The sequence below is a fragment of the Cygnus atratus genome, chromosome 4, assembly GCF_013377495.2.
Source record: "Cygnus atratus isolate AKBS03 ecotype Queensland, Australia chromosome 4, CAtr_DNAZoo_HiC_assembly, whole genome shotgun sequence".
Lineage (NCBI taxonomy): Eukaryota > Metazoa > Chordata > Aves > Anseriformes > Anatidae > Cygnus > Cygnus atratus.
This window is the reverse complement of record NC_066365.1, coordinates 58,319,196-58,335,349: the sequence shown is the minus strand read 5'-3', so window position 1 is coordinate 58,335,349 and position 16,154 is coordinate 58,319,196. Positions and strand designations below refer to the sequence as shown.

At 43.8% G+C, this 16,154-nt stretch overlaps 1 protein-coding gene across 2 annotated transcripts in view; it reads left to right on the top strand.

The window, feature by feature from the left end:
• RBPJ (recombination signal binding protein for immunoglobulin kappa J region) overlaps positions 1-16,154 on the top strand; it is a 56,267-nt gene that overhangs the window by 10,612 nt on the left and 29,501 nt on the right. Inside the window, exon 1 of one of the 2 annotated variants that reach the window (XM_050710649.1) lies at positions 13,376-13,466. The exons of the other annotated variant lie outside the window; for it this stretch is intronic. Coding sequence (XP_050566606.1) covers positions 13,465-13,466 — 2 coding nt within the window. The 5' untranslated portion in view covers positions 13,376-13,464. Of the gene's footprint in view, positions 1-13,375; positions 13,467-16,154 lie in introns of those variants that run through there. 2 annotated transcript variants of the gene reach the window in all.

The window sequence follows — 16,154 nt, the reverse complement described above, 5'->3', positions numbered from 1 at the left end:
TGCTCCTACATACCCTTTTTTATGGATCATCACACCAGAATATTTTATCTCCCCATTTTTTTTCTGTGAAGTTTCTTTGTAAGCCCTGTTCTCTCTGTTCCTGGGCAGTTTGTGTCCAGTTGCCTTTGTTCAGAGCAGAACTTCCAGAGGACTTCCCAACTGCACTGTTCCCTACTCAGGATCCATCACGGTCATTATTTCTCCCCAGGTCTGTTATTACAGGCCCTATAAGACTTAGGGTTTGCTTAGAGCGTCACCGCCATTATCTATGCAGTGGAAAAGTCACTGTTACTACTCAACCAATATAATATGCTAACAACTGTCTGCTTTAAGTCAAGTCCAAACCCTGTTCCTTGCTTTTGGGAACGTGGAGCTTGCCCAGATTGGTGTCCTCCATCATGAGAAAAGGCGCCTAATGAGTGCTTGTATGCTGCTCATCTCCCAGCTGAAGTGTCCATTGCCATCATTCACAGAACTTGGGAGGACTGGGGAGAAGACAGGTTCAAGAACCTGAAATATCTTTTGTAGCAAGAGACAAAATATGGATATGGAGCAACGAGGAAAATTAAGTTGTAAAGGAAAAGCAACAAAAAAATCAATGATGTGAAGGCGGGGGGTAGAAATAGTGGAGGATCACTTTATTTCAGAGTTCTTTCTTTTCACTTACCTCCTGTCTTTTGGCATATTGCAGTCCTCCTCACCACGTTCGAAGCGTTTGGGAAGCTATTACTACTTCATTTTCCTGCTCCTCCAAGGATGGATAAAATATAGCTGAATGAATGGAGAGTTGCTGCAATCAGTTGCTAGTGGCTTTGTAGGAAATACATTGAAAGTTGGGAAGGAATGGGACACCTTGTTCTTACTAATATGATGCATTTCTAAAGCCACAGAGCTGGGAGAAAGGATTGCTTTTGAAATGCTGAAAGTAAACAAAGTGAAGCTGAGATCAGGTTTTGAAAGCTAAATTCTGTAGCTAAGCAGTACCCAAAATGTGGGTGCGTGCATGCGGATAAGCTTCAGTTCAGGTCGTTTGTTATACAGCTTTGTTATAAATCTTGAATTAATATTTACTGTACACAACATCTCTCCTAATTTAGGATGGCTTAAAAGATCACGTGTAACTTTCTCAATAAAATTGCATCTTTCTTTTTGCCTGGTTCACTGTTTCAGTACATTAGTTTTGCTTTTCCTAATACCTTTTCAGAACCTTACAGAAACTGTATTCATGCAGAGTGTTCTGATACAGGTTAAAAACCAACAGTTCAACTGAAATATTTCTCTTCAGCATTTGTTCTCATCAGAGAAGGAATCTTCAGTAGCTTGTAGATTTTGTGATGCACTTGTCATGAACTTGCCTACTGCTGCTGCATCACAAAATCCTCTCATTTTAGAGGCTAACATCGAGATGTCACTGAAGGTGGGGTGCAGCAATGGTCCCTGACTTTTCAGCAGTGAACTTGCTGCCTGTTTACTCTCTGGTTAAGCAGCTCACGTAGCCCTTTGGCTTAAAGCATTCCTCCATTCCACTGTTATTTGGCGAGAAAATTCAAACAGGGATGTCCTGCGGACGTCAGAACGGAATAATGGTTCTGACCAGCGAGCCTCAATGTGTGCAACCTTTCTCCTTCGATAAAAGGAACCTTTGAAAATTCAGTCTTGCAACACTGGATCATAATTGTAGAAACAGGAAGCAAGCGCTTAAGCTTTGTCCCAGATCTCCATTGCTCCTTGTGACTGTGGCCTCTTCCTTTTTTCAGCTGCCTTCTTAATTTCTGTCTTGGAAGCCAAAAGTAACTTCACGCTGCTCTCCGAAGAGTTGAGTCATTTATCAGGTTCTCCTTTGCCAAATATCTGTAATGGAATCCACTAAACTTTCTTCTGCCTGAGGCCGTTCAGTGCATTGTCCACTTGCTTTTTGCCTTTCCGTCTCATTCCTCTTGAATCTGTGCTACACAGTGCCTACAGTTAGCGGTAGCTGTTAGAAACATCTTGAGGACTTTGAGTTCAAAGTGCCCCGGATCTTGGCATGGTCTCATTCCTGTAAGGAGCCTGTACTCATCTCTAGCTTCTGCACGCTCCATCTGGAGGGTGGTATACGGGTTCGGCACACTTCCAGCAGTGGCCGTAGTTTACCTGAAATGCTGGACTGTGTTAGTTTTTCATCCCCAAAACAATTGGGGTAACTGGAGCTCACAGGCTCTGTGTTCCTCGTGCCTTGTGAAGAGTGGTGCGCAGGCAACGTGTCTTACTGCGTTCCCAAAGCTTAGAAGCTTGGGGCTGTATTGCATGGGACCAAAGCACAACTACCGGCACTCTCAGAAGCTCTCTTTTCTTACGTAATTAAATGAGCTTTCTGAAAAGCAGTTACGTGGCCAGTGGAGCTTCCTTGTGCTTTCCCTTTTGGTTGCTGAGGGGTTCGTGTTACCACGTGGCGCTGGCCGGCTGGCTGAGCCGTGGCATCCCAGCGCAGCGGTCAGGTCAGGAGGGAGTATCTGTGGCTCCCAAGCCGTGCGGTTTGCAGGCTTTGCAAGTGTCACTCCGGTGTGACACTGGCTTTCCTGGCGTGTCAGAACTGAATTTTAGATCTGGGGTGGGGTGACCTTTCAGGGCTGGTCATGCTGATAACGCCCGGGTGCCTTGGGATTCTCCTGCACATCCCGCGTAGCACTGTGTTATAGCAGATACATATAATATAGCAGAAACTCCCTTGGTCTCTTCTATGCCCCATTGGTCTCCAAACACATCCTTTGCTGGCTACAGCGTGCTTGGACCATGTGAGGCCACAGTTATTAATAAAGGCTGCGTTCATTCCTGGCATCAGCATTGGGTCCAGAAATCCCCTGAACTGAAAATAGTCATAGACAGGGAGAACGTTTCGGGTAAGTACCAGTCAGGCTTGTCTGGTTCTTACTTTCCCTCAGCTGTCAGTTAATCCATCTGTTGGAGACCAGCACGTGGCTTGCTGGACCCTGGGCTGTACTGAATCGGTGTAACTCGTACATCCCACAGCAGTGGGAGCAGAAGGCTCTCAACGTCAGTGTCAGCTCTGCCCTTCTTCCTCCTCACTGCCTCTCCTGCTTTGCAGCAGCAAAAGGGGGACCGAGGGAAACAGAGGGACAGTGGTCAGGGCTGGGGAAGGGGCTGAGCTGTGCAAGGGCGAGGTGGGTGGTGATGCACGTGTGTCTGTGGAGGCTTTCTGCTCTTCTTTTCTGTCCTGCTTCTCTTGAATTTCCTACTACTTCCCACATGGGTTGTCTGAAGACATTTTGGAGGTGGGAAAATTAGACTTTGCTATCTCAGTTTCTGAAATTTTTGCCTCATTCTTTTTTATTAAGGTATGGAAACATTGAAGACTTGCGACTTGACTGTTTTACATATGTTCTTGTGTTTAGCTGTAGGGAAGTTGCTCTTTCTCCTCCCCCCAAGGGAGTTTCCTGTGTATACGGAAAAAATACAAAACAGAAGTGAAAGATACCTCAGGCTTCCAAACCTGCAGCTCACATTTCACTTCTCCCACTGTCCTCCTCGTCACAGAAGCAGTCCTGTAGTTCTTCCTCTGTCTCCACAGCACTACCATCTATTTAAAGAAACAGGCATCATCGTAGCTGACAGGGTAGGTAACTTGGCACACAATTGCAACAACCTGTGAACCGCTGGGGAAATAAAAAATTTAAATTAGGCAGTGAAATACTTTTCTGGTGTTTGTCTTCAAATTACCAGGATTTAGGCTTTCTTCAGGCTAGTAAACATAACAATTTCATACCTGTTCCAAGAGGTTTATAGTCATAAATCTAGTATTCAACCCATGGTTCTTGTTTAAAAATCTACTTAGGGCAGCGTCCCTAAAATCGTGTGCAACTCAACAGTTAAGTTACATTTCATAGCTTATTGCTGCTGTTAGCATTCCGGAGACCCTCTTATAACCCGACTTTATAGCTAACTGTTTTTTATATTTCTTATGCCTGACTGAACAGCACGTAGATAACAAATTTAAGACTTCTACGATGAAACACTGATAGAGTATTCTGTATGCATGAATGCTATGCTGATAATATTCAAAGTTTCCCATAACTCTGTAAGATAATTAAAGCACTTCAAAATTGACGTTCTCAACGTTCTTCATTTGTTTTGACTATATTTGCATATGCTATTGTCAAGGAACAGGGTGGGGTTTTTTGTCCTCAAGTTGTTCTGCAAACAGCAGGACTAATGAACTTACGCTTCCTCTTGTATGGTGAGGAAAGTTTACAGGATGATACCATGAGCTCCTTCATCGCTCATGGGCAGAGCGCGGCTTGTGGCACAGGGAAGGCACGTGCTTGTCCTCTGTCCAAAGGGCACGTGCACAGTGACCAGCTGTGAAGCAGTTCGTGATTTCCAAGCTCTGGGTGTCTTTTCCAATGACATCATTATTTTGGAAATGTCTCTCCAGCCTCCAGTTTTTGTAAAACTCATAGCAGCTTAATTCTTCTCCGCTCTTTAAACTTGGTCAGAACTGAATTAGGGCTTCCGAAGTTACTGCAAGGATGGATAATCAGATTCATAGCGTGAGGTTCATTTTTTTAGTAAGCTGGGAAACAAAAGCAACGAAGGACTATTAGCCGTTAGTAGACTAATAAGCCTGCTCTGTGGACGTGTTAGCATGGCCCTGTTTTCCAGCATGCATTAATGGCTTGGAAGAAGGCACTGTCTTGTTACACTGCTGAATTCTGAGCCCTAACTCCCAATATAGGTCACCCCGTGATTTTGCTTAGAGTGAGGCTTCTCTGTTCATTTATCTTGGCTGCACAAGCATCTGCGTACTGGAATTCAGGAATTCGGCTTCTCTATCTGATTTCTGACCCTTAATTATTGCATTTGTCCATGATTAGCGTTTTTCTTGGCGAGCCCAGTCGGCCCCGTTTGAAGCAGCAGTAGGCAGAATTGCCGAAAGGAAACCTCGCCATCGATGAGCGCAGTCCATGCTCTACGCGCTTGGCAATCCCTTGTTGGCTATCATCATTAAACCAGTCAAGATACAAGCGAGACAGTGGTAGCTGCTAACTAAAATGTCTTCTTAAATCTGGTTGTTTAGCACTTGCACGCAGTTTTGACAATTTACTTTCCCTTCTGGCCTGAACGTACTTGAAAGGATGAGACAATGTTTTGAAAAGAGGTTGGGTTCAGAGCTCAGCAGTTGGGAGTCTTCGCAACGCTGCTTAGGCACGCTTATCATGCAGTCAAATCCTCGCACAGAGATTTGTGCCAGCACAAGCATTATTCTGGGAAACCAGGCTTGGAGCAGGCACAGGCTCGGGATCAGGCAGAATCCAAGTGCTGCTGGTACAGCTTCCTCCTGCCCTCCAAGTCCTTTAACTGCTTAGAATACCTAGCTCGAGTAAAACCGCTGTCAAAAATGCTCTTGTTTTCGAGTTGGCTTCATAGTTTATAATGTACCTCATTAAGATGCAGGGAGAAGTTTTAGCAGTAATTTGCATCTGTGTGGAGTTTAAACTTGACAAACCTGAAAGGCAAGCCTACTTGAATTAAGTATGATTCACGCAATTTCCATTTAAAAAAATGGACAATAATAACTGCTTTGCATTTTGTGCTCTGCAGATTCTTTTTCTTATGAAAAATACCCCGTGAAAGCTATTTTGGCACAAGAAGAACACGTATAATTGTGTACGAGAACTGTAATGCCATAATACCAGAAGAAAGGATAATAAGGTGTTAGCCTGCTGACATCCCGGCCACACAATCTAAACTTTTCAGATGATTATTGTAAATGTACTGCGATAAGGAGTAAAACCGTGGTTCTGGAGTGTCAGTTTAATTGTCCTCTTCAGGGATCACTGATCCGTTTGCAATAACGGTTATAAAAAGTATTACTGTAGTTGATGATAAGGCATTGCAGAGATTATATTTCTCTAGCAGTTCGGTTTTAAAAATGAATTATGAAATCAACAATAGCAGTAAGTGAAAGGCCTTTCTGGCTTATATTATTTAAACAAATAACATTTTTTGTTATACGTGCCCTGTTTTCTCTTTTTCTTTCAAAAGTCAACTATTTGTTAAATGGGAACCTGAATTTGTGTCTTTTCTTTGTGGGAACGCTTAATTAGTGCAGGGGCTGTAGCTGAAGTATAAATGAAGGACTAGTTACGTGACTTTAAAGGCGTAAGAACGCTCTGCTTGTATAAAACGCTCCCTGCTTGTAGAGCGCTACCGCAACCACAGGGAGAGGTTGCTGATGAAGGATGGCCTCCAAGTGATTTAGCTGTCCTCGACAGTGACAGAGAGCCTCTAATTCTCCCTCTTCTCTGGGATGTGTTTATTGCTGCTGCTGTTATATTCATGGGGCGATGTATTCACAAGCTTAATTACAAAACAATATACTTGAGATCGATTAATTCTAGGATAGTGACAGCTCCTTGTGCAACTGCACCCGGCTAATGTTGATGTAACCACATAATTCCTGGGTGATGCACCAAGAAAACGTCTGAAATCTAGGAAAACCTGTAATTTTGTAAAACAGGTTGGTGCCAAATAGGGTTTTGTTAAAAAGTGTGTGTATTCCCAGGTTTTGTGTCATCGCTTGCATCTACTGGGGAGACAAATTTTATTTGACCATTTGGAGAACGCTGCGTGCATGAAAACCTGCTTGTGAGCTGATACCTGTGCTCTGATTAAAGGCTGATAATTGTTTTACAGATCTAGAAGCAGGGGATGAGACACAGTTGCAGAGAAGTAAGCTTACATAACTGCAGTAATTTTCTTTTAATTAATAGGAGGAGCTGCTTCCATGTTGCTTTCTGAAGGATTGCTGCGGTGGGGAAGTTGGAGGGGGGAAGGGAATGAAGGGAGAGGATACAAAAAGTAAGAATAGTGTTTAAAAGAAATAAAAGATTTTCAAATATAAGAAGTTGACTCAACTGATAGAGCTGCTGGAGGAAGGAGATGCTAGGGTATGGTCCCTGTTTCCCCCAGGTGTTGTTTAGAAGTATGAAAATACAGTAAACATTTTTATAAATGGCTCTTGAAATTTATCCTTTGGTGGGCTGAGCATTGCATATTTTATCCCAGTCAGAGCTTACAGGTCCTGAAACAAGATAAATTCAGTAAATGGAACGTACAAATCATATTTTATTACATAATTTAAAACACCATAAAAATGGGTCTGAAGGGAAGATGCTTTCTAACAGCACACTGTCGACCCCTCAGCGCTCCCGTTGGCCGCATCGCGTGGTGGTTGGCATTCCCCCAGTACAATTTACCTTCCTGCTGCCCCTCCGTCTCCCTCCTGCCCAGAGGTGTTTGGGCAGGGTCACTGGTTTTAGCCAGCTCGTGGGGCGGTGTGACGGGCGCTGAGTTGGGTGAGGAAGGGTAGGGGACTGTGGCCGCGAGGAAGCCCCGGGTTTGTGTGGTGGCAGCAGGGCCTTCGGCTGCTGTGAAGCCGCAGCGCAGCTGTGAGGTGGCGTGGCTGGGACACAGCTCTGCGTCTGCTCACCCTGGCCTGGCACCGAGGTGGGAGAGGCCTTTTGGGTGTCAGTGACTTGCGCTGTCACAGCAAGGCTTTGTCAGAGTTGGCCCTCTTAAACCTTAGAGTTAGATGTAGCACACTTAGCTGGCATTTTGCATGAAGTTCTGACTGCAGCTGGGGCAACAGGCCTCTGCTTTTCTAAGGTAACCTGTACTGAGAGTGTTAGTCTACCAGTAAGATCTCTGAAATATAATAAAGACATTTTTGCAAGTCATTTTCCTTATGCAAGAGGATTAATTTTCTTTCCTGATTTTTTAAACGAGTGATTTGAGTCACTAAAAAAAATATATATATAGCATATATATATTTTTAACTTTATAGGTAACAGAATTCTCCTGTGCTTTTTCTTCCATACAATTCTTTTCTCTGAGAGTTACAGGCTTGCTAGAATGCAAGGGAAAACAAGCGTAGCTGCTGCTTCTGTGGGATCGCTTTTGGTTTCTGTTAGAGCTTGTGGAGGTGGCTGACCAGCTGTCTGCAACCAAAAGGCTCTGTGTCCCCGTCCCTCTCCCGCTTCCCAGCGTGCTGGTGGTGTGACAGACTGGGCCGAACTGGCGCTCAGAGAAGCTCTGGGCGCTGCAGGTGGTGCAGCTAGAGGCTGGAGTGGGGCTGCCCCTGGGGACACAGCCCCTGGGAGCCAGCTAGGTGTGTTCTTGTTGTTATGCCTAGGAAGCAGTCGCTGAAGTAACAAAGCTCCTTTGCTTGTGTGGCTACGTAGGGTAAGGAAAGGCACAGCGAAGACTTACTGCCTGTTACCCTCATAGAACAGCAGTCAGGGATTTGGGGCTGACCAGCGACTGTCCCTGTCAGGAACCTGTTGTGTCCTTACGAGCTGTTCAGAAGAAATACGGATTTGCCTTAATGGTTAGTGAGGTTAGGCTGGCTTTTTGAGGATCTTCCTCCTTTGTAAGTTCAATATGGCTCTTTACCACTTCCTTGCAAATCATTCACAATTTCTGCTTCTACTATGTATTTTTGGCATTACAGCGAACAGTGGCGATTCAGAGAAAACCAGGAACCTTTAGGTTTTGTGCTTTTTTCACTAATATTTTTTTGCAAGGTGCCCTCTGCACAGAAGATGAATGCTTATCTCCCAGCTAAGGATGGAAGGTCTGAAGAGGGGAAACTGTTCTCTGAACACTGCAGGCATTCAAACATTGAAACCAAGGTCGTGCAAAGCCTCAGGTACTGTAGTGTAGAGGAGGGCTCCTATATTGGCAGAAACATAGTCTAAAAAGTATCGTGACCTTTGTCAAGTAATGAGGCATCCGAAGCAACATTCAGTACATTTAGTAAAGTTGATTCCTTATGTAATAAAAAAATCTTGCTTTAGACTAAATCGTAATTGCAGTTATGGGCAGATAGTGGCCGTAAAAAGCATTGCTTTACTACTCAATAGCTGTGTTTTTACAATATTTAGAAAGCTAATATCTTAAAAGACAAGGGAGTCACTTGTTTTTTGTTTGTTTTTTTAAAGGCCAGGTGATAACTTGAATTACAGTTTAGTAGGGGAGATAGAATCACTTTCTTAAGAAATAAAAACCAAGTTCATTGGTGAAATATCTATTCACAGGTGATGCGCAAGGTCAAGTCCAGGGGGAAATTTATGGGGCTAGAGGGAGAAGAAGAATCCTTGTAAGTGTACACTCAGCAAAGGAGCTGTCACTGAAAGCTGTGAATGTGGGACCACGCTTCAGACTATTTTCATACCTTAGCAGTTTACCATTATTTTAGTGGCTAATTTTGTGAACTATGTGCATTTATTTTCCTTTTTCTTAACGGTCACTTTTTTTTGAGTGAATGAAGATAACATTAATGAGTCTTACAGTGCACATTCCCCATGCAGTTACAATAGCTGAGCCAAATTATATTGTTTTAGGGACAGAGATTCTGTCGGCTTACTGATTTTTCAAGCTGATAACCCTTGCAGCTGCTAAGGTGTGTGCTAATCTCCAGTTTCCAGTGAACTTCTGAGCCAACATTTTTATGAATTCAGTCAAAAAGAATTAGTAGCATGCGAATTTAAAGGAATCTTTATAAATATAGTCATTTTTGGTGATGATTCTTACATTTTGCACCATCCTACCATTTTATTTGCATGCTTTAAGTTGATTATTATCAACTATCAATTTGAGAAGTTACTTAGTGTACCTGAGATTTTTGAGTTAGTGTAGCTTCTTGCAACAGGTACCTAAAGCAAAAATCAAAGCAGGGAAAATACATCTACAGAAAAAGTTCCGGTCACTTTCTTGTTCTTAAATAGGCTGTGATTACTGATTTGCTTGCCTTACTGTTGTGGCACAGTTGTGTGGGTCCTGTCTGGAGTAAAATGATGTCCATTTTGGACCAGACCTTTGATTTTTAGAATCATGTGAAGCTATAGTAATTTACTGGATGGAGTTTCTTCTCCAAATGTGTATGACTAGTATAAACTAGGGACTTTGTTTACTTCTGTAAGCTGTTTAAAAGTCGGCCTGTTTGCTGATAGCAGTGCAAGCTGTCGACTGCAGTTGTAGCTCTGTGATTTCCTTTATCTGGGGATTGGAAAAGAGAGAGGACAATAACGAAAGCAACGTGGGAGGATGAAAGCAGGTCAGAAGAGGGAGAGGGAGTTCCTAATTGAACCAGGGACTTCCAGTGAGAGGGCGTGACTAACCGAACCGGAGCCTTTTCTATTGTATTTATGTCAGTATTATTTGACGTGGTGCCAAAAGTGTACATAGCGCTGTACAGTAGAAGGCTTGCTTCAAACACGGAACATGTTCCCGGTGCTGGAGGGCTCTGTGAGCGCAGGCCGGAGCAGCGCAGGATCATGCAGTACAGAGATGTGATAGTGCGTGGCTGCTGGCATTCACCCTGGAGCAGGTGGGTCTTTTTTTGTCTTTTCCTTGGAGAGAGGGAACATTCTGTGTGTTGATCAACAGAGCGTCCTGGTTTTGTGACTTCAGGGCTGCTCCCTACTGCCAAAGGGCCAGAGTGCAGTTGGACTGCCCATCGTCCGCTCGTTCCTGGGAGGAAAGGACTTCAGGAGCAGCAGGAATGCTAGCCTTGTTCACATTCCTTAAACGTCCTCAGTTGGTGGGGCTTTTATTTTATCTCCTTTTGCAGGATGGATAGGAAAGAGAGGGTACGTTGGGTCAGTAGTATTTCAAAGCAGGTTATCTGAGGTTGGCTGTTTGTACGTTATGTGTGGATGTGAAAGCCGTGGTTTATTTTAAAAGTAGGTTAAACTCCTAATCTTCAGGACAAAGTCTTTATAGCAACGTTTGTAATGGCAGACAGCTGATCAGGATCAGGGCCTAAGTGCTGCGGGCAGGCAAAAGCGAGAGCGAGCCGAGGGCCGGGTGCGATTCTGCGGCTGCGTGTGCTCCTCTTGAGTTGCACCTGGAGGGAGACAGATGTCACTTCAGCAGCTGCCGTACCTCACGTGTGTGATGCTATGGAAGGAGTAAGAGCTCCTGACATGCATCATTTATCTGTGGCTTAGTTAGATGCGTCTTACTACATGAGTCCAAGTACGTTCATTGCAAGAAAGAACAAGATGCACACACTGCTGCGAAGTAATGGATCTGCATAACCTTCAGTGTCTGATGCACCTTTCACAGGACTGAATACCAGCCATGGCAGTATTTTTATTGAAGAAGTAGCACAGCAGCAACAACTGTGGTTCTGCGAAGTCAGAGGAAATATTAGAAGACCATAAAATGTTTAGGGCGCGAGTAGCCTGAGGATTTAAAAACTCCTTTCTTGGAGATGCTGCACAGATAAAGAAGCCACAGTAGTTAGGAACGCTCCCGGTGTGGGTTGGGTCGTATTCGGCTGCATGGCATTAAGTTGTGGCAAACTGTAAAGATCAGGGGAGGGCAAAGAAAAGACACGTGTGGGATGTTGGGGTGGGTGAGCCTGGGCAAAGGAACTCTGCTCCGAATTTGTGACTGGTTCAGGATGTGTGGAGTCATGGGCTGAAGAGGGGCTGCGAGAAGAATTTTCATCTTTTGACAGTATAATTTTGTTTATTTTGGTTCTTTCTGGTTAGTTTGTGCCTCTGATGTGTTGTTTGTTTAGCACTGGGTGTTACTGGTAGTACAACCTTCTCTGTTTCCCTTAGCAATCTCACCTGTGTACAGTGAACACATTTTGTTTTGGAGAAGATGAAATTCTCCTTCTGGAGGTCTTGGTTCAGCCATTTGTATTTTCATTCATTCACTACCCTCATCCATGTGAAAGTGTGAAATGTTCTATTTGAGCACGAATGCGTGTGTATGAAACCTCCAGAGCATTATTTTTTGAGTTGTATTTGCCACTGGCAATTCATAACAATACCCTATTTCCGGCCTCATTACAAATAATCAGAGGGGGATGAGGTGGACTCACAGAAATCAAATACATAAGCAGATATATTAAACATGGTGTGAATCAACAGATATATTTAATATGTATTTCACAGACCAATCATAGAAAAAACTACTGTATGAAGTTTGGTAGTCAAGCTTGTGCAGGATCACAAATGGCCGTTTTTCAATACGTAGCATTTTGTGTGTGCGAACCACCAGATGGGACGTTGTTTCCTAGACGATCTTTTCTCTTGGGAGTTGTGTTCCAACATGCTTATGAGAAAATATGGTTGCGTAGGTGAATGTGCAGAAATATTTTCAGTATTTGCATCTTGTCTTCACAGAAGTACATGCACCAGAAAATACATTTACATTAAGAAAAAATTTTAAAAAATTATTTTTCTTATAACGTAGTTGCAATTTAACTTTAGTAGAGAATGTGGAAATCTGCAAATGCAGAAATCTGTAAAAACGAGATGAGGCTGATCTAGAACAGTTGTCTTGCCATGTAGATTGCAGTGTACTGCTTAACTCGTATGAAGTGTTTTTAACCAACAGGCAACGAAGGGATGGCTCCTGAGATCTGTTCAGTACGTCCTGGACATGGACGCTGTTGTAATCTGTGGCTCTGATAATTTTAAGCATGTTTGAAGTCTGAGTATGAACTTTCCTCTGTGCTTCTTCAGTACCTCCCTAATTTCTCTATAAGTAAATTGAATCAAATTAGGAAGAAATTTTTTGCTAGGAAGAAATTCTTCATTGTAAGGGTGGTGAGGCACTGGCACAGGCTACCCAGAGCAGCTGTGGATGCCCCATCCCTGGAGGTGCTCAAGGCCAGGCTGGATGGGGCCTTGGGCAGCCTGGGCTGGTGGGAGGTGTCCCTGCCTGTGGCAGGGGTAGGAACTGGGTGGTTTTCAAGGTCCCTCCCAACCCAAACTGTTCCAGGATCCTCTGAAGTTGGAAATGGTCAGCAGCTGAAGGGGGGTTAAAAAAAAAATAAACAAATGTTTCAGTTAACTGCTGAAAATTGATACTTCTGTATTAATCCTCTATACAGACTTTAAACATAAAACTGACTGAAAACCTAGCATTTCACTTCCCCAGCTCTTAGGTAACCTCAGCAAGCTCAGTAAGCCTCGAAATAGCACCGCGAAGTGAACGATCCTGGCGAACTCTGTACACAACTTTTAATAGGCTTGTGATAACTGACCACACAGCGACTCGAAAAGAATTCTGTGAAGATTATTTTTGTTTGTTAGGGTAGAAGTGGTAGGCCCTGTTATGACTAGCTGTCCTGTGCTAAAGGCTGAACTTATATTTGAAAGATTTTCTGCCTTTCCAGATATGTTGGAGTTGTTGATTTTAAGTTGAGGGAAAACAATAAAAAATGCCTGCAAATTACTTGTCTTCTTTATTCTTTCTTTCTTTAAAAGGCTTTTGTCTCGTTGTCCAGCCCCAGACTCCTCACATTCCTTCACAGATGTACGTGGCTGTACTGCAGGAGCCGGTTGCATCTGACAGCAGACTGCTTTTAGAACGGGGATCAAGGGAAGGACAGAAGTTTTCGTTTAGCACACTCCCAACTACAGCGTACCTGCAGTGGCTGACATGTTAGTATTTCTTCACTCCCCACCCTGTCACAATGAGTGGCTTTTGGGATACCACCTATTCCCCAGAAATCAGAGATGTAGAGCTGTTGGCACGTAACTTCAACCTCTCATCAGACTTCATTGTCACTTCATGTTGTTGGAGAGCAGAGGTTGGAATTTGTTCTTTCTTTCTGACTTGGGCAGTGTATTCTGAAACGTCTCTGGAGATGCTATAAAAATCTGAAGATCTTTTCATTAGATTCCTCCTATTTCAAGCATTGTTTCCCTCAGACCTCCTCTGAGGAAGTAAAACTTCCTTTAGTCACTCTATTCTGTGTTTAATTTAGTGTTCTTAATCATCTCTATCCCCTAATAAGTACGCTGTGCGTGTCTCAAAGCCCATTCGTTTGACAGCTTTGTTTAGGGCAAGTGGGACTTGCCACTCCATCAGGCTCCGGGCCTTATGCTGTCCTGGATTAGTGATTGCCATATTTTATGGCTGACATTGGGAGGTTTCTGCTTCAGGAGAAGGAGCCGGAACTGTTGCATTAAACAGCTGTGGGATAACTTTTTTTCCAGGAAAGTTTCCTTCTGAGCAGTCTTCCTTTCCCATGCAGAAAGCACACGATTTCCCTTCAGTTATCCTATTTACTGCGTCTGGCTGGGGTGAGGTTAGTGTTCTTCCTAGCAGCTGTTCTGGTGCTGTGTTTTGGGTTTGTGACCAAAGCACTGCTGCTAACACCCCCCTGCTTTAGGTGTTGCTGACCAGGGTCTGCCCGGCATCGAGGCCTTTCTGCCTTGCAGTGAGTGCACTGGGGGCTCGCAAGAGGCCAGGAGGGAGCACGAGCAGGCAGATGACCTGGACTAACCTGAGGGATGTTCCTTACCATGAAGTGTCATCCTCAGCAATAAATGGGAGAGGGGGCTTAGGGAGGTTAGCTGTCTTTTGGGGGGAACTGGCCGAGCTTGATCCACCCGCGGGAGGTGGCGAGTGATTGCCTTGCGTTGCTTGTTTTCTTTCTTCTTCCACTTCTTCATTTATTAAACTTTTTTTTTTTTATCTGAAGCCACAAGTTTTCTTGCTTTTTATTCGTCCTTTCCTCTTCCCCCATGCCACTGGGAGTGGGGGGAGGTGAGCCAGCAGCTGCGTGGTGCTTAGTTGCCTACCGGGGCTAACCCCACAACACCATGAAGATCCCTTCCTGGTTGTGTAAGGCAAAAAGAGGTGCTTATTCAGATATCAACACGTGGATATCCGCTGTATGTTTTGGGATTCTTCAGGATAAGTCAAGTATTTCGCTTTTATTTTTAATCAAGCGTTTCTGGTGCCTCACTTCCCAGAATGTGCTTCTCCAGCCCATTCTTCTCAGCTAGCCAGCCTTAGTCTGCCACTCATGTCTTCCAACTCTTGCTCTTCCTGGTATTCCCTGCCTGCTGGCATCACCAGCGTACTCTTTCCACTCAGCTGTTATTCCTACTGTCTTCAAATCCGACAGCTCCCCTTTGCTTTTTGCCTCTCAGGAGACCATTATTTACAGTAAGATCCATGATACTCATGCTATACGCCAAAAGGCCAAGGGAAGACAGAATTCTTAAGGCAAATTGCTGAAGTTTGCCTCTACTTGATTGCTGTGGATTGATTTTTTTAAGGCTAATGAGCTCAGCAAATAAAGGTGAATGGCCTTTCTCAGGGACTGTGAAAGGGTTGTTCCTGGCTAAAGGCCAGTGCCGGAAGAATGTGAAGTTCATATTCCAGGCATGAGGATGCTACAGCAGTTTAGCGACCACCAATTTTCAGTCGAAGCTGAGGATGGGACAGCCTGGGATTTCTTTTTTATAGTTCTTGCAAATGCAAAACTGCCTTGGTTTTAATTTATTTTTTCCTTCCAAAGTTGACTTGAAACACACAGTCATTGGGGGAAAAAAAGTGTTCAGCCAGAACAGTTAAGTTTAGCAACAGAAAGTAAGATTGTGTAGCAGAAAGAAGTTGGGTACTGCTAGTAGATGCTTACAGTAACTGATCAATTTTCTTTGTGCTCTTATGCAGATGTTGGCAATGATGGAACTTCCCACTCTCACAGTGATAGGAGACTGTAGTATAACGTGTATTGTATCTGAGTGAGGCATTCCTAATAGGATTTGGCATTCAAAAAACATTTGAGAATTACCATTGGTGTTGTCATGTTTACCTAACCCGAGAATATTAAAAAATTGAGCAGGAGTAGTTAGTGTCCTTACAAGGTTCATGGTAGCGCATTGTTCATGTCCAGGGTTACTTGAGAGGCAGGCAGGTACAGCACGCGAAGAGGTAGAAGGAGTACGTTTTCTTCCCATTCCGTGAACGGAGGAAAGTTTGAATAAAAGTTTGAATGGCAAACCGGGGCTTGCTAAATGAAAAGGATGGATTTGAAAAGAAGAGTGATTTGGGACATGATGTGCGAGCAGAGTCATTCCTACAGTGCGGAACATGCAAGTGAAATTAGTTTATGCAAAGTATCAGAGGACAAGTAAAATAGATAAAGTAATAGGATACAGAGCACTGGTTGGAGAAAATATAGGACTGGGAAAAGAATTATTGGAACCGGCACAACTAGCTACAACAGCAAGTGGTCCTGGTGAGCCTAGCGCTCGCACTGCTGTCTGCAGTGCGGTGTGTTAGTGAAATACAGTTTGCACTGAATCAGTTTTGTGAATTGACATGGCAGCTTG